Below are 18,521 nucleotides of genomic sequence, written 5' to 3'. Positions count from 1 at the left end.
GTTCCAACAGAGTGTCCCTAGGTGTACACAGATGTAGGAAATAAAACTAGGGCTTCCTGTACGCTTATACACTTTACTATTTCCATCTTCTCGTCCTCTTTTGGAAGATTTTTGGTTCTAAATGGGATTTGATATTACCAAACCCCTCCTTGCTATCTCCATACGGAGCCATCTAATCGCAGATCAGGTTAGATATATCGAGACCTCATATTTCCTCTTTCAACTCCTATCTATTATTCACCACAATCTTTAACCTCTTCCCTTTTTGCTGATCTATAAAAAGATGAATAGAGCTCAGAATTTAGGATCGATAAAGGCTATTGATTAGGTGTGTTCACAACGACCAAGAAGACCGATACAATCTTCATCTACTCGCCACTTCGGCTCGATTTGTGGGGAATGTTTTGGATTGTCTAGAGTTGTCATTTGTTTCACGGATGTGTGCATTTTTGCCAGGGAACGCAAGTGTGAGCTTGGATATGGGATGTCAATAGTTATTGGGACTCATGACAGCAACAATTTGCATTGAGCCGTAAGTGACGATGTGAAAATTTATTTGCTATATGTGTAAGAGTGATATAAATCAGTAGCCACAGGAATCATAATCTTGCTCTCCTTCCGCTCAAGCCAAGCACTTCAACGTACGATGATGTTACTTTGAGAAACCATAAGATATTGACCCAACTCTCCATATCAGCTCACACTCAATATTCACGTAAACCTCGCAAAGTGCCTTATACTAGAGCGTCGAGACCAGGCACTTATTAATCGCTACGTACTTTGCTTCCACTTTCGATTCCTCAAGATATCGAATCATTTCAGTCTAATTCGATATTATTAATTCACTTGTGGAATAGAAAAAAGTATCTGAATAAGCGCTCTGAATATAAAAGAGACTAAATGTGTTATTCATCCTCCCTCGATTTTGCGGATTAATCGAACATAGGATCACAAGCAGAGTATCATTCTTCACGTTTTTCATGGTTGAACCTGGTAAAAAGGGATTTGATTTGGGGAAGTGGAGGTTGTGCATTTATGTCATGTAGTCTTGCGAAGTGTAACAGAAACAACAGTGAATGTTTTTCGATGATGAAAATAGCTCGAAGACAGCGGGAATAGCTCTTATCTTCAATTTGAGACAGCATGATATGATAATGATAAAGACACAGACTCACAGCAAGAATGTCATACTAAATATTAAATCAAGACCATGGCGAGAGACAAAGACTTAAACCTCTCCTGACATCTAAGCTTTAATTGAGTATGAGAAAAAGATTGTATTTCCATACACTCAAACTTATTGCTTGGTATTGTTCGAGACAATTCTTATTTCTTGAGTCTCAATTCTCGGGCTAATCTATTTTATACTTAGAGAAATATGGAAACTCTATTATGCGAATAATGAAAAGTGGTGAATCTTGATTTTTCTACTAAAGTGTTGCCAGTTTGAACCCTATTTATTCTCCATCGGAAGAGACTTATGAAAAGACTGGGAAAAAGAAGTCTGAGAAATTCCAACCTGGAAGAGGATACCAAGATGGCCATATCAATTACTCGGGAGAGACCATGCGATGAAAGCAAAGGGTCTGGGTAGCTTTGTAGTCTGCCGTTGATTTCTTTTCCCCCTTCAAATTCGATACGATCTGAAAGCATAAGTGAAAGGAGGTGTTTACCATCAAATCCGTTACAATTTTGAAAATTTGACTACTATTGACGGCGACTACCTAGAATACAACAAGTGATACATTGACAATACTAAAAACGATTGATGACAAGAAATTGACAATAGAAAGATCATATATATCAGGAGAAGTCCTGTGTCGGATCGATTTCATCTAGCTGTCTCTGGTGTGAAGGCTTCTCTCTGGCCCGGTTGATTGATAGTCTCCTGGAAGGAAATGCGTCGTTCTGAGGTGTCTATTGTTGAGTGAGGGAAAATGAACCACTTGATCTTCTTATAGACGAGAATTGATAATCAGCTGTAGGATAGGAGTAGAAAATAATTTTAGTGAATGTAAAATTTCAATAGTCTAATCTCTAAACATAAATCATTGTCCTTTTTCCCGCTCACAATGCTTCTCATCGGGTGCTGAACACCACAATAACCGACTTCTCCATCCGACTCTTACAATATCTTGTAAATTCCCTTATGATCGTGAGCCTTCAAATTTGCATGCATTTGTTTCGCCTCAGCTGCCTGCATCATCAATGGAAAGACATCACTCCCACTAACCACCAAGCTTTTCCCTCTTGCCATCGCTATCTTATCATCCATACTAAAGCCCATAGCCATGCCACTGGAAGGTTTATCATGCTTTGCCAATGTACTTTCATAAATTGCAACTGCATCAGTCCATTCCTTCTCAGCACCCCACATACCAGGCAGTCCCATACTAATTCTCGCATCCAATGAGCCTAGCCAGACAGAGTCAATATTCTCGCCGCATTCGGTAAGAATAGCATCGAGATTGTGAATTGCTTGGAGAGTTTCGATTTGGATTATTATGGCGGCTTGGTTATTTACGTTTTCCCAAATGGATTTGGAGGAATCGATAGTGGTGTCTGAGATACCCATTAGATATCGAGCTGGAGGTGCTGAGCGAGTACCGTTTCGAACGGCGCCAAATTTGGCAGATGAGATGATATGTTTGGCTTGCTCTACTGTATCGACTTGGGGGACGAGGATGGAGGCACCAGCATCTAGGGCATAGCCTATTGATGCGTGATCATGGCCTGACACACTATACATCATCAGTATAGCTTTCTGAATGTGATTATATGGGAGCATACCGAACGATTGCAAAACTCTTTCCCTCACTCATAAATTGAACATCGTGAACCATTTGTGTCATAGTTTCCACACTCATGGAAGTATGTTCCCAATCAATCCAGACACAATCATAGCCCAATTGAGCTGCTACTTTTGCGATAGGTGGAGAAGGTAAACCGACGAAAAACCCAACTAGTGGTGCGATCTTCCCATCGTGAGCATCGCGGATAGCATCACGGGCTCTGTGAGGTTGGAGAAGGGAGGGAGCTCTGTAGGCTAAGACTCCTTGATGAGAACCGGAGTCATTACCGTTTGTTAACGAGTCAATAAGAGCGTTCATGGTGAAATGTGTTATGAGGTTTGTTTACCTTGAATAAAGAAGAGGTAAATGGATGAATTAGACTTTACTTCTCTTGACATCCTCCCCCTTTTATATTATTCGGATACGGCATAATCGTACGTTCATTGAACCGTTGGTGATCATTTCCTGTATCACTATTATCAGAATGTCGCTGCATCTATCCCCTTCAGTAACACAACTGATGACATCCAACAATATTGACGTAGAGTGGGCCCATGTTCATGTTCAAGTGCTTACAATAGCGTCGTTACGAGTACTCAGTGAGACTGCCGTTAGTGTGTGGGGCGTTGGATTATGAATTTAGGGTATGGTTCACCATGTGGTGGAGTTCCGAGTGGCTAGAGACGCTAGAGATCCCCGTTTGACGCACTGCTACTCACAGTTATTGATAGCCTGAAAGACAAGTGCTTACGATAGATATTTTATATTGGAACCGATTCTCAGTTGGACAAAAGGTATGCAGGCTTAGTGATTATGGGTAATAAGACGATGATTAAATGATTGGTCACTTCGTTGCACAGCATATGAACTGGGGATAGACAATTAGTCCGTCACTTGGCTCACTTGGTTCACAGGCTGTAAACGTTATTTTCTGTCCCGTGCATCAGCCCTACCTAGTAATGGTCCAGAACGTTACACGACCTGAGCCACTTCTATCACTTTGTAAGCCTTTCATTAACCACGCAATTAACCTTATCATATCTCACCGCCCAGATACTTCGTAAATTGTCTGACATTTCCCAAAGAATTGGTATTTCAGGGTTTGACATGTATCAATCGTGTCCTAAGCAAATCATAAGGATAATCTTATGCGTGGGGCAATAACTGCCACGGAGCACTGCTTGTCGATTCGCTTACCAACCCCATTTTGAGCATCCTATTCACATGCTAATAGGCCTTCTATAATGTTTACCTTGTCATACACACAGTCATCGTGGAGCCCTAACTCCACAACCACCCTCATTCCATATAAAAGTTCAGAAACATGGAGAAACGAAGAGAGCCCGGAGTCCGCGGTGCAGTACAGTCACTCCCCCATGCATGTACAGGCTTAAGACAAGGCCATTGTTACTTTACAGTGGGGAAGCATTGCTTTATTGGGGCATCGTGGGAATGTATAAGTATCTAAATACCTCCTCTTCCGCCGAGGAAGGGAATGATACCAGATTCTTAGGTCGGATTTCCCATGGTGTCAGCGGGGTTAATGGGCCGAATGGTGGGTTATCTCCATTTTTATAGTAGGGTTTCGGATTTTCTGGTTATTGTTGTTTTTATTTCCGATACTATCTCAATTCCAAGCTTCCCACATTTCATAGATCAACGCTTTCGAACTTGCTCTTGGATGAGAATATTGGAGACTGGCACGCGGTTCAACAAGATCTAGGCTTTACCAGCAGGAGTGATTGTATCTCCACGATTACCTTGTTCCCGACGCTCCTTGTCATCAAGATACCGGAAAACTCCACGCAGAGAAACATGATCCAAAATATAATCCCCAGGCCTCGAAGCTAACAGCGTTGAGTAGAATGGTGGAAGTATATCGTCGAGCACACTGTTGAATATCGACAATGACTTTGAGAGCGACTGTGCAAGTGGAGCAGTAAAAATTAGCTCCGGGTGTATCATAAAGATATCTCTAGCAGAATGCAGGTGAAAGATTCTATCTTCTTGAAGGTCAAATCGGGGCCTTGTTTTTACCGAAGAGTACGGCTCTTTTCACGCTTATGCTCTCCTTCATTCTTGCTTAAGACTACTCAACAGTTTAGCAACCGAATGTCACTGGAGCACGCTTCGTTATATGAACAAAATTTAGAACCGAAAGATGGACTATAAAATTGTGTTTAGCCTGATATGCGGTCAATATGAGACCGAATTTAGCTGACATCAATCATCTCTAGGAGGCTGCTTGAAATAGGTAAGTCCTGGTGTACGTAAAGATTTTTTGCTCATCTTTGGGTTGTGTATACGGTATTGTGGTCGACAATTACTTTCGAAAGATAGACGTATCGAACCAAATAATGGCAACGATGATGCTCTGTCAAAGTTGGCGATGCTACACTCCCGCTATCGAAAAAGGTGTATCCTTTCGTCTAGAAGTGTACCATTTGGACCAGTTTTCCGAAGCATATCACAAACTTCTAGCAATTGAGCCCAATAAAGTACACACAGCTAAATCACCAGGCCCAGTAGTTGCCACCTGTTTGTTGTGAGTAAAGTACCATAAAATTTACCTAGAGAGGTCAAAGTTGAAGAGTACATGTTATTTGTACTTTTCAACCATCCTTTTCGGTCCCGAGTGGGAACAATTTATCGAACCTCAAAGTGCCGCATCACATGTTCAATTGAGATTGAAGAGATACAAAACTTGGCTTGAGTCCCCCTTGATCCGCTCCTTAAAACTGCATGTACCGGCGCGGAAAAAGAGAGAAGAATCTGTCTTTGGGACAAGAAAGATTAAAAATCGCAATGTGGCACAATGTTTAGCAAAGAAGTAGGTCAAGCTCCAATCTCCATATTATCTGCAGAATTGTCAAATGTATAGTTGGAGTGACAATGTGACTAAGAACTATAAACAATACAAGAGGTTATAAAGCAACAGCGACAATTAGAAGAAATGATAGAAGGGACGGGAGGAAGTGCGCAGGTTTTCACCTAGATGTTATGTGACTTACAGCTTCGCTGGAAAGTAAAGCTTGTCATAATTAACTCCAAATATTTCTTTACTTCATGATAGCTGAAGCAGACAGAATAATCTACAATAGACTTGAAAAGACAAGTTTCAGATATCCATGATACACTCACTTGCACAAAGACTTGGAAGAGATTCAACCTGACAGTCAACTACATTGTACGTAAGCGAAAAAGCATATTTTTATGGGGCCCAAATTTCTGAGTACAAGAGTCGTAGTTTCAATGATGAAGACTACGTATGCATCTTCCAGCATCGTACACTTAACATACCAAGGTAGTTGTATTTCCTGTGAGTGATAAGACAACCTATTGATTTTCTTGGAGACCTCTTAAAGTGCCCTCGACAGCTAGAATAAGGGTTTCTGACTTTTGCTTCTACGTTCACTTCCAAAGCACGATGAGGACGGAAAATGAATGACATAACACAATGTCATGTCGTGTCTTCGACAACGTTAGTAGATATCTAACAATACCTACTGATGTTTGTGTCACATACATCCTAAATAGACGATGACAGCTAGAATATGACAGCACCTCCACTCAACTACATACCCAAGAAATATGGATTTCTTGAGCCTAGGCAATCTAGTACGTCGTTGGATCCCTGGATCATCGGCGTCCCTTCGGAACTGCACGCATAGGAAGCTAAATCTCAAGAATCGAGAGATATTTATACACTAACCTAGGGCTAGCTAGGGTAGATATGAGTGAATCTAAGAGCTCAGTTACCGGGAACTAAATGCATGAGTTATGAATTATGAGGCATGAGGCATGATAGTCTGAAAGAAGAACATCAAATTTTGACATCTTCTGTGGCCTTCATATCCAAAAGAAGTGGCAAACCAAGAAGTCCAAAATTCATTAACATCACCCTGTACAGACGGTCACCAAGCAATAGTCAACATGCACTGGTCATCCACATCAAGAACTTCAATTTTGTAGTGAAGTTTGCGTATAATACGGATGGAGTGTGCCTCTTGCATAGCTCTCACCATGTTGATCGTAGGAACGTTACAATATGGGGGCAGGGAATTCAACTAGTGCAAGCAGAAAGAATGACAATCTATTCTACAACAACTACCAAAGATAACAACAAAGCTGCTAACACCAGCAACAATTATCAGAATTCAGTGTGGATCTTAGTGAATTTCGGAGAAGGATGTGGGGATAAATGAAGCTACGTATGAATGACAAGGTGGTATTAGCCAGGGAAACAGCAAGAAAATATGAGAGGTAGATATGTAGACCAGGTAGAAATTGTTTCCGGTTTGCGTGTGAGGTATGCAAATACATTCAAATCTCTTAGAGTTCTGCTGAGCAGAGTAGACGGAGACATGGAGCTGATTCGCTTGCGGGTAAGTGTGTTCTGCATTAGAGATCATGAATGTAACATAGTAGGAGTGTCCTGACTTGACTACCTAATCACAGCAGGAGGCTGTAACTTCAAACATCACCGGTCTTGAAATGGAGAAAGAGAGATGGGCAAGGACCGGCAATTGACATGCAACGATCAAAGTTAAGAACGTGGTTGACTGCATATTGAAAAACTCCATTTCAACGTTTTGAACCCTGAATTCACTTCATGCGGCGGAAGGCATAGTCTAAAGCAGACGACCACATCACAGGAGCTCAATCTTAGTCAAGCCAGATTAGAAATCTCGACAGGAATTGATGGCCGGATTTTTGTTCCAGGGATCTCTCTCCAAGGAATAGAACTCTTCCGTAACGAGCGATCCATACCAGTGTCCGACATGGAAGCAAAATTCTAATAAGGCCCACGAACATTCGGAGGTATCACGAATGGAAACAAAATATGACAACAACTCCATAATCCGGGTATCAAAAAATATACAGCCTCATAAATCGTCAAGTCAAATGGAGATACTCATCCCACCATGCTCAGAACCAGTACCTGGGAGCTCATCTCAGTAATCCTCCTAGATCTCTTTCCATCCCAGTTACCCTCTCTTCTAATGCCTTCTTCTTCATTTCCAGCTCCCTGATCTCCCTCTCCTCTCTCCTTAAATCTTCATCCGTGATCTCTATCTCCGACGGTTCCTCGTTCACCTGCTGATTGTCCTCCTCACCACTCTCAGTGTCATTCCCTCTATTCATCCTCTCCAATTCTCTCGTCTGTTTCTGCACCTTCTGTTCGTGTCGCTTCACGCTCTCCCTTAATTGCGCATATCTACTGCGTAATCCTCTTATCCTCTCTGGAACCCCTTGTACAGGATATACCCCATTCAATTTCTCCGCCCCCTTCAACAAAACTTCGATATCAATTTCCCCCTTCCCAGTCTCAGTTTTGCGAACCTGAGAATGTAATTCTGCGCCAAGTACAGCGGCAACAGCAGTATTTCGCCGAGGTGCTCGACCGTTAGGACCAGATGCAGGAGCTACTTCGCCGGATGTTACATTGAAGACTGTTTGGCGGCGAGACTTGGATGGTTTGGGCTCGGGAGCTATTTGGGTAGGAGGTGGTGGGGGTGGAGGAACAGAAAAGAGGGCGCGTTCATGAGGTTCGGTGTCGCGAATTAGGGCGGTAATGTCTTGATTGGAGAGGAGAGCATTGGTAAAGATCTGAGGAGGGGGAAAACTGTGGTAGTGGGGTTAGTAGCTTGAATTGGTTTGAACGAGAGGAGCAGTTGCTTACGGTAATGAAGCTATTGAATCCGCCGAGAGAGCAATTTGCTCCAGATGTCTTTCTAGTAATGACATTGTAGAAGTCTAAGGTTGTGTATTTTCGCGTGGCTGTACGATTGATGGGTTTAAAAGTTATCAATATTTAAAGTCATTATTTACAATCACTAGGTACTTCATAAATATCGGCAAGGGTATCAAGACGCGGGACGACAACAAATCCCGATGCTGGATTAGATAATCATCTGAAGCGGAGGAGGCGGAGACTACGATGTACCTAGCTTGCTCAGTTTAATCACGTGACATGCACTTCTCCTCTACAATCACGAATCACATCTTGACTTTTCTTCCCTTTCCCAAGACAAATCAAATCTTCTGCATCTTCCACGGCAACATGATGCATCCCAATTGTGGTTGTATCTTTCTTGTCTCCCATACCGGTATACATATACGTTCTCTGTCTCCTACCTTTCTCTTCTCTGAGAAAGTCTCGATTGATCCGAACAACGCATTCTCTACTTTAATTTGAATCAACAATTGCAATTGGTAGATATATAATCGTTCAAGCATGAAAGATGCATTGTTTGCATATTATCTACCCTTGATAATTTTCGTCTTCCATAAACCCTATCGTCAATCTTTCTCTTCCAGATTTCTTTTTCTTGTTCTCCAAATTTGTTTATTGCTCAATTTTGGTTGCTCTTTCCCCCGTTCATCTCTTGATGCTGCTTGTTGCTTATTTATCAATTTGGAGTTACTGACAACACATACATCGCAACACCATTATTTCTTTCTTGCCTTGGAGGATACTCGGAAAAGCTATTCCCTTTTCTTGAGGATTCTATGTGAGTTTTCGTCTCGAATATTTCACACGAGAGGGAAATTGACTTTTTCATGCTTGGAAATCATCGAAAATTGCCATCCAATATAAACTTCCACAAGGAGCCACCATACATATACATATTCCACATATTCAAGCAATCCAACCAACTGACCGCATAGTGCATCAATGATCGATTGGCGGCATTGTCGATTGACGACTCGCCGCCCACTACTCATTTATCTACCGATATAACCATAAACTAAAGCACGCAAGAAAAAGCAACTCGTCATTAGTCTCTTCTCTTCCTTCGTTCATTGGCAAACAAGCTTATTCCTTGGTTATTTCTGCCCAATACCTATAGGCTGATTTATGCCACCAACGGGTCCATTGTCCATATATCTCTTATCTTGCTTTGATTGAAAGTTGTTGGCTGGTTCTACTTTCTTCCTCTTTCATCCAACTTCTTTCAATTCGAGGTTTACCCGAATATTCGGGTCGAACTTTTCTCTCCCACCCCTCCAACGCTCCCAACTGGTTACCAGAACACCTCTTCTTCAGGGTATTGATCTACGGCATCACTGAAGTGTGGAGACAAAAAACGCATAAGAACATTCTTTCGGCTTCCCGCAACACGCACTTTTTTCTTTCGGAAAAACTTATATTATTTTTTGGCCTTTTCTGATATATCCATTCTTCGAACGCCTCATTCTCAACATCTCGAAACAAATTGATCCTCTTTTCATCTATCTAACAAATACCTGACGGTCTCAGTTCAATTGGCCCACATCCAATTTATTTTTAAAATTGAATTCGATGTTTATCATTGGTCGCCTTGTTTACTTAGATCTACAAGTTACGCTGACCCTTGTATCTTCAACCAGGACCTTGTCCCTCAGATCCCTCGTTAACCAGCTCTGAGACCGGACTTGTCCCCTTTTGACGGTTGACGATAGCCTCGAATCCGTAATTGCGAGGTTTCTTGGCATCCCAAGCTCATCTCGAGATTATCATGAACTGTGACCCTCCAGATCTTCCTTCTCCTGCCAGGAGAGATTCACCACCAGTTCTTACACCTTGACCTCAATCGCAACATATACATCTTTCACGCGCAGAACACAAAAAATTGGTCACTTCAGTCTACTTGAGCAATCACAAAATCGCAGCTGTCAAACATGCGACCTACGACTCCCAATTTCAATTTCGCTCAAAGTGCCGGCCCTTCGTCACCACCTGAGACCCCGACTAATTCTACCTTTACCTTCGCACCTCAACGACCATCAATGAACTTTCCTCGTCCCTCACCCAAAACAAATGGGATCATACCCAATGGTCCAGGGCCTCACTTCAGCTACAATCGAGTCGAAGACTTATCTCCACGATCTACTTCTCCCTCGTCCGAATCCTCGGGCAGCGCAAGTCCACCGCGATCAGAGAGTTCCCAACGCGCGCAATCACCACTTTCGTCGCCTATCCACAGGCATTCACGGGTAGTGGACAAGGGCAATTTTACATTGGAAGAAATAACAGACAGCGACCTCGAGGGCTACGATTACGACGAAGAACTTATAATACGACCCCACCAGTATGAAGATGCTGAGTCCGATGGAGGACATATTGCGCCTATATCTACACCAGCCGAGCTCGATCCACATTTCATCAGTGATCTACGCGATCTTACTGCACACGACTGCACAGACGCTTCTAACAATGAAGAACAAGATGGGTCGCCATTGGATGAGCATGAAGCTTGGGTACAGCGCAATCGGGAAGAACGTCGTCGTCGGCGCCGTAGTTCAGCTACTGTACAAAAACGATCACTTGCGCAAAGTATCGGGAGTGATACTGACGATGAGGATTTAAAGCCAGATCATATAAGCGCAAACGAGGCGGGATCTAGTGCTCGGAGACTACGAAGAAAAACATTCAATCATGGTGGAGATAAACGGTCGAGTCTTATATTTGATGATCCACCGCCCCGGATTCCAGAATTGGAAGAACCAGATAGTTGCGAGGAAGTCCTTGAAGATGATACAGAATTGGATGATCTAAAAGAGTTGCCATATTACGTCTTGGATGAATCTATGGATATCGACTCTTCTTCCTGAGAGCAATACGACTTCAGGGACATAAACATTCTTTGGTGAAAGATGATGAAGGTGTGCAGATCGGCGAGTTTGGATATAAAAAGGGGTTGACGAATTAATGAATTATGATCAAGGCGGCATTTCATTCCATGAAGGCATAATACATATGACGGTGGCATATTATTTTTTACATTTTTGAGCGAGAGACTTATAACTAGGTGGACTTATTCTTACGTTTGATCCATTATTCATTCACATCAAACATAGCATTGCATAGCGGATGTAAGGATAGCAGTACCAGCCAATAGAGCCCGGGAATCTGGACTGAAACTCATGGTTTCGGGGTTTGCTTTATAGACTGGATGGGGAGAGGATGAAACGATCATGGGAAAAGATATAGGAGAATACAAATAGATATAACTTTTATTGATATAAGAACCTGAGGCTATTGTACATGTTTGTATTGAGGTATAGATGTTTTGATGACCTGGGATCTGATATTGAAGTAGAAGTTGTTTAGACCTTGAACTCTGTTTTGTCTACATGTTTTTGGACATTGACGATCGATATTGATGTACATCATCAGAAGAAATCGTTACCACAAAACTGCCATGTTTTTCCTGACAGTGATCAGGTGAACAGTACTCAATATCTGGCTTCCCGTGCAGAATAGTGTGATGGAAGTAGCCAAAGACTTTGTCGGAGATTTTAGATATTTAAATTTGCCTATGGAATAAGTTACAGAATAGAAAGAGGTTAATAAGGAAGTCTTCATAGTAAGTACCTATACCTATCTAGGTATTCGACAATGAGTTGATACAGTGGATCTCTTTGGATTAATAGGTGCAGTTTGTAAAATGTCTAATTATGATAGACTGGTTGAAGAAGTGATCTCATGGTGATATATATCTATCTCGTCAAAGTATGAACAATTTCAAGAACGGAAATTAGGTGAGTGGAATACTGTAGTTAACAACGACGAATAAAGAAATGTATGAGGCGGCAAGAGTTGTTTGATTCAATTGGAAGTTCTTATAGATTCATAGCAACAAATTTGGATCCCCAATGAGTTGATCCGTGAACCAATGAAAAGTGTCTCCAAAAAGGTTTAATATGTACCTACATTGTAGATGTCCATCTGATGTTCCCCACGAGAAAACGTATAGGCTGGCTCTGGTTGGTGCGAGGCTCAATAAATGTGTACTGGCAAAAGACTGGCGCTTGGACGATATTTATTAGCGCTTCCAGTGGGATCTATAAATCCATCTACAATATCTACCTTACCTCATCACATAACCACCAAAATCTGAACATATCAGACATTTGACGACTTTTTACAGAAGAACACATATGGTATTAATCAATATAGACGGCCCTTAGTGTTATCATTCAAATCATTTGTCAACACCCAGCAACATGAATAATATCCTTCCAAATCAGGGTCAGCCTGGGGGTTCGCAACCTGCTCGACCACAGACATTATTCAAGCCCGAAATGATGCGCCAGCTACCTGCGAATGTTTTTACAGAGGAGGAGAAAGTTAAATGGGAACATGGATTGAAAGGACTTTGGTCTCATATTGAAAATAATCCTCTTGAATCATCGGCACATCAAGAGGCCAAGCGGAAATTGGTCGAGTTTTCGAAGTCAGTATCATCCAGGATAATGCAATATCGCACACAGCAGCAACAGCGCCAGGTACAGGCCCAACAGAATCAGCAAAACCAGGCTCAAGCTCAGCAGGTTCAACAGAATCAGCAACAGACTCAGCAACAGAACCAGCGAAGCCCACAGGCGCAACAAGCACCACAACCCACAACAGCTCCATCGAATGAGGCACCTCAACAAGAACCAGCTCCACAACCACAGGAACAAACCACACAATCACAGGATAATCAAGCTACTGGGTTCAATGCTGGAACTTCTTCTCAACAGCAAGCAAGGCCTCAAGTTGCTGCTCAAATACCAGAGAAGATTCTACAGCACGTCAGAACATTTCCGTGGCATGCCCCACAACACCTAATCCCGCAGTCACCAGAATGGACTAAATGGATGGCAGACATGAAGAACAAGTATGCAAAGGGCTTGATGCAGATGGAAAAGACAAATTTGCAGGCGAAGAGTATGGAAGACTACATTAGAAAGAAGAGGGAAGAAGGAACTGCAACAGAACAAGATGAAGCAGACCATCAGACGAGATTAGCAGAAGTTAAAAAACAACATCATATGGCCAAGAAGTTCGTGGATGACATAAGAGAAGGCCAGAAACGTCTCGCACCAGGAAACGCTCATCAAGGTCAAACTCAGCATCCTCAACAATCACAAGCTCCTGCACCTGGGCCATCCAATACAAATGCGAATGGAAATGCAGATGTTACTGCAAGCCAGGGCAACCAAGGAGCTCAAGGTACCACTCAAATGAATCAAACACAAGGAGCACCCAGGCCACCTATGAATTTGCAGCAACCACCAAACCCAGCGTTGCAGAATACTCAGACTGTCAATGCTGCTATTGAACAAGCTCGTAACCAACAAATGGGTGGTGGTAATCGACCTCCTGGGCCACAAGGACAGCCATCACAAGGTCCACAAGTTCCTACGCCAAACGCACCTCCCCATCCAACTATGCCTCAATCTCAACCCGGGCAGGCGCAAAGTATCAAAACCGAGCCAGTAATGCCAGGTCCAATCAACACCGCCATTACTCAAATGCAAAATAACCAGCAACGTCCGGGTCAAACAAATTCTCCTCAATCGGCCATTCCCCAATCAGCCAATTCTATCAATGCACCACACCCACCTGGACCCCCAAGAGCTTTAACCCATCAAGCGGCATTACAAACTGCGGCTCAAAGTTATTCCAGCGCGGGTGGTCAAACGACCACGCCTAATACGGTCATGGGTCACTCGCATACTCACCCTAATACTATGCCCAGGGAACAACAAAATCCAAGCTCAACAAAACTTCCAATTCCAAAACATTTGCCAGAAAGAGCAATCGCACCCCCACAACCTGTCCAAATGGGTCAATCACGCCCTTCTTTCACTGGCGGTCCATCGGGCGCTGGTAATGGAGTCATGGGTCAACCAGTTATTGCCAAGACTCCAGGTTACGTCCTAGATGGCGAAGGTGATCGCGTGTTGAGTAAGAAGAAATTAGATGAGCTTGTTAGACAAGTTACCGGTGGCGGAGAGAACATCGCAGGGGGCGGTCTGACTGCTGAAGTTGAAGAGGTATGAAATTTTCCCTGCATTCCCATTACATTGATTTTCAAGCTCGTCCTTATTACCCCTGTCGCGGATTTATAATACTTCGTACCCGCGAAACGGCTGGAATTAATGTAAACTAACACGTTCTATTAGTCTATTCTTACAGTCGCCGACAACTTCGTCGATCAAGTCCTTCAAGCCGCGTGTAAAAATGCCAAGGAACGGGGTTCGAAAATTTTGGAAATCCGTGATATTCAACTCACTCTCGAGCGCGGTTACAATATTCGTATCCCAGGTTACGCCAGTGATGAGATTCGAACCGTCCGTAAGATTGCACCAAGCTCTGGATGGATCAACAAGATGAGCGCCGTTCAGGCTGCAAAGGTCACGGGTGGAAAGGGTAGTGATTAAAAGTATTGTCAATAATTTCAGAAGGCGTTGTTTTCAATCTATCCAGGATGCCCGATGTGTCTACATCACTTCGAAATGGCCATTCGACTTGACGAAAATGAAAATGATAATTATGGATATGAATCGGGATAAATTTCTTAGGGGTCACTATACTATCAGGGCATGGGATGGATGATAATTGGTGTTGGGCTATTTCATCTTGAATTGATGTGCATATGGCATGGACTATCGTCGGCGTTGGAGGAGTGTCATTGGGATGTTATGAAAGCATCATCTGTATCTTCTCTGGGTATGTGTCGGTCTTATAATTAGGTACTACCTAAATACCATAACACTTCATTAATCTTAATACAAGCTCACTATGATGTCGTGTCTATGATGGTGGTTTGACGTTCGATAAATTCATCCACGCCCTCTACCGCTGTTTTACATTGCAGAATTTTTGTTTAAATCTTCTTGCAATGGCTTCCACTTAGGAATTGATGTCGCGTTCTCCGTCTCTGTCTACCGAGTACTAATCTATTCTGGCGAGAGCATTTTCTGAAATCACTACACCAATCTACTGTCCTTAATTATTGACGCGTAAAAATTGCTCCTCATACGTTCCTAAGTCTCGTCTCGCCAAGGACCCGAGTGATTTCCCGTATGGGCACGTGATTCAGATATGATCTCGTGCTTTAGGTCGGCGGCTGATACGTGATTAGGATCATGGTTTGATATCAGGACGGGGGGTGATAGGTTAGTCGTTGAGACCATTGTGTTGTGAAGTTTTCATTGAGAAAAAATAGCAATTGGTATGTACGGTTGTAATTGTAAATAATCACTCAGTATTATTTATGTACGTCAAAGTTCTTCAATCATGCATCCTGCTTAAAAAGCCATTTTTTCGGTGTTCCACACTAGCTGGCTTGCAGTCGCCCAGCTCCCCAGGCACCCGATGACTCGCGTTAAAACAGCATCAAAGGTCGCTAAATGTAGCCGTAATAATCTTGAGCTTTGATGTTGTAAAGGTAATCCAAGATGTGGACTACAGCTACAACAACTATTGACAACTCAACTACATAACACCCTTTTTAATCAATAACCCTTTCAAACTCCTGTGATACCTTATACCCACAGAGAGATATTCTGTGAACAAGAGACTGATTGTATCACTTTTAAAATCATCCAACGCGACTTGAAGAAAAGTACTTTAGCTCTACCACCCACCAGTCTAGGTTCACAAAAGGGCGACGTCAACCTTCAAATATACTCTTTATTTCGCAGTTATGCCTGGCAAAACACCATACAAGAAGGGTACAGATCCAGTCGAAAATGGTATCAACGGTACAAAGAAGGACGATGCAAAGAGCTCATTGAAAGGTGGAAAGGGAAAGAAGACCAAGGAAGGCGAGGAGGAGATGACAGTCGTCGTACCACCATCAAAGAGTTCTAAATTGTCAGCTCATTCTCCGAAAGACGGTGATGGAGATGTAGCTATGGATGGCTCTGCGGAGGGCGAAGAAGGTGCAGGTGTTGAGAAGGTTGATCCGGTGGCCAAGGCTGTGGCAGGTAAGTCAAGCAATCACCCAACATGTATAAATTTCTATCCACGAACAAAAGCTAACATTTCACTCCTTTTCGCAGATATCAAGAGCAATTTCCCATTATTAGAGAAAGCTGTTGCTTTGTTTGATGCTAGATACACTCTCCGAGCCCTAAGATCTATTTCCTCCATTCGAAAACATCTTACGGCTGATATTTTGGCGCAAGTTATTACGGAAACTTACCCTACAGCAACTCAACAAGCAAAGGCTTTACTCATAGGTATTGACAGAGAGAATGCCACATTTAACAAGGCATCATCAAGTGAGATGGAAATCGATTCTGATTTAAAATCTGCCAAAAACGGGAAGAAAGAACCAAAAGAAATCATTCCGGAGATTGATATTTTCCTCAGCATCCTCGTACAAATCTTCTTCCTCGATAATAAGATGAATGAGAAGGGCTTTACACTTTCCAAGCATGTTACAACAGTCATCCATGGACTCAACCGCCGAACACTGGATTCTCTCTCCGCTCGCGTGTACTTTTACTGGTCTTTGTTCGCTGAACAATTGGCACCACTTCCACCTTCTCCAGCTTCTCCGATTGTTGCTATTCGACCAGCTCTTCTTTCTGGCTTACGGACTGCTGTTCTACGCAAAGACATCGATACCCAATCAACTGTTATCGTACTTCTTTTACGAAATTATCTATCCACCTCCCATATCACTCAAGCTGATCTTCTCATCTCGCATACCAAATTCCCCGAAAGCGCCTCGAACAATCAAGTTGCAAGATATTTATACTACTTGGGACGAATTAGGGCCATTCAATTGAGATATACTGAGGCTCATGAACATTTGACAGCCGCAACTCGCAAAGCTCCTTCGAGTCCGAGTGCTGCAGGATTCTCACAAACTGCGACAAAGTTACTTCTTGTAGTTGAGTTGTTGATGGGAGATATTCCTGACCGTGCAACATTCAGAATCGCTAGTCTCGAGCGTGCTTTACAACCATATCTTAACCTCGTTCAAGCAGTTCGAGTAGGGTTGATTGCAGAATTCGAGGCTGTGATCACTCAACATGCGGAGACTTTTAGACGTGATGGCACTTATACATTGATCCTTCGTCTACGACAAAACGTCATTAAAACCGGTATTCGAATGATGTCCTTGTCTTACTCAAGGATCTCTCTCCGAGATATCTGCATACGCCTGAAGCTCAACAGTGAGGAATCTGCGGAATATATCGTTGCAAAGGCAATTCGTGATGGTGTCATTGAGGCAACTTTGGATCGTGAGAAGGGATTCATGAAGAGTAAGGAAGTTGGAGATGTCTATGCTACTAGGGAGCCTGGAGAAGCATTCCATGATCGTATTCGTGCTTGTCTTGCTCTTCATGATGAGAGTGTCAAGGTATGTTTTCTTCTCTTATCTTATTGTGACATATATTACATGCTAATTCGTAAAACCACAGGCTATGAGATTCCCAATGAACCAACATCGATTGGAACTCAAGAATGCTCAAGAAGCAAGAGAACGTGAACGCGAAATGGCAAAGGAAATTCAAGATGGTGATTTGGATGAAGATGACCTTGGCGGAGACTTTGACGGCATGTAAGATGAGACTTAAGGAGTGGATGAAAGGCTTTCGAAGATGTACACAAATCCAAATGCGAATGCAACTTGTAGCATGAAATGGTGAAGGGAGGAGAGAGAATTGGTTTGGTGGCACTTCATACACTTCTGCCAGAAATTGTTTTGCTACTATTACCTCGTTCCCAATCTGGTATTTCTTTCTAGGGATTGAGAAGATCACAACCTACGACATACAGATGGCTGGAGGTTGGAAATCAGACCATGAATTGAAGGAAATTCCACTGCTACATTAGTTTTTTTTTTTACCTTTTACACCTTGACTGAACTTTATTTGCATGCGAGGCGACGCATTTGGACGTACAATATCTCTGCAGATGCTGGCCGGGGGTTAATGGTTAGAAGTGTTATT

At 42.7% G+C, this 18,521-nt stretch overlaps 5 protein-coding genes across 5 annotated transcripts; 3 read left to right on the top strand and 2 right to left on the bottom strand.

Moving 5' to 3' along the window:
* Window positions 1–2,125: 2,125 nt before the first annotated feature.
* Bfra_004756 (putative aldolase citrate lyase family protein) lies at window positions 2,126–3,110 on the bottom strand (the record flags this gene model as incomplete). Its single annotated transcript, XM_037335152.1, has 2 exons — window positions 2,126–2,741; window positions 2,791–3,110. 2 exons carry the CDS (start codon window positions 3,108–3,110, stop codon window positions 2,126–2,128), a joined length of 936 nt encoding a protein of 311 aa, XP_037193686.1.
* A 4,632-nt stretch (window positions 3,111–7,742) lies between these two features.
* Bfra_004755 (putative dash complex subunit spc34 protein) lies at window positions 7,743–8,540 on the bottom strand (the record flags this gene model as incomplete). Its single annotated transcript, XM_037335151.1, has 2 exons — window positions 7,743–8,418; window positions 8,476–8,540. 2 exons carry the CDS (start codon window positions 8,538–8,540, stop codon window positions 7,743–7,745), a joined length of 741 nt encoding a protein of 246 aa, XP_037193685.1.
* Window positions 8,541–10,457: 1,917 nt separating this feature from the next.
* On the top strand, window positions 10,458–11,390 carry Bfra_004754 (uncharacterized protein; the record flags this gene model as incomplete). Its single annotated transcript, XM_037335150.1, has 1 exon — window positions 10,458–11,390. The coding sequence occupies one exon, from the start codon at window positions 10,458–10,460 to the stop codon at window positions 11,388–11,390; it is 933 nt and encodes a 310-aa protein (XP_037193684.1).
* Window positions 11,391–12,785: 1,395 nt separating this feature from the next.
* On the top strand, window positions 12,786–14,990 carry Bfra_004753 (putative transcription initiation factor tfiid subunit 12 protein; the record flags this gene model as incomplete). Its single annotated transcript, XM_037335149.1, has 2 exons — window positions 12,786–14,603; window positions 14,733–14,990. The coding sequence occupies 2 exons, from the start codon at window positions 12,786–12,788 to the stop codon at window positions 14,988–14,990; spliced, it is 2,076 nt and encodes a 691-aa protein (XP_037193683.1).
* Window positions 14,991–16,258: 1,268 nt separating this feature from the next.
* Window positions 16,259–18,134, top strand: Bfra_004752 (putative proteasome regulatory particle subunit protein; the record flags this gene model as incomplete). Its single annotated transcript, XM_037335148.1, has 3 exons — window positions 16,259–16,541; window positions 16,617–17,929; window positions 17,991–18,134. The coding sequence occupies 3 exons, from the start codon at window positions 16,259–16,261 to the stop codon at window positions 18,132–18,134; spliced, it is 1,740 nt and encodes a 579-aa protein (XP_037193682.1).
* Between the last annotated feature and the right edge of the window lie 387 nt (window positions 18,135–18,521).

The sequence above is a fragment of the Botrytis fragariae genome (assembly GCF_013461495.1).
Source record: "Botrytis fragariae strain BVB16 chromosome Unknown tig00000050, whole genome shotgun sequence".
In the NCBI taxonomy this organism is placed as follows: Eukaryota; Fungi; Ascomycota; class Leotiomycetes; order Helotiales; family Sclerotiniaceae; genus Botrytis; species Botrytis fragariae.
The sequence above is the reverse complement of the archived record's forward strand: the minus strand, read 5'-3'. Positions and strand labels throughout refer to the sequence as shown.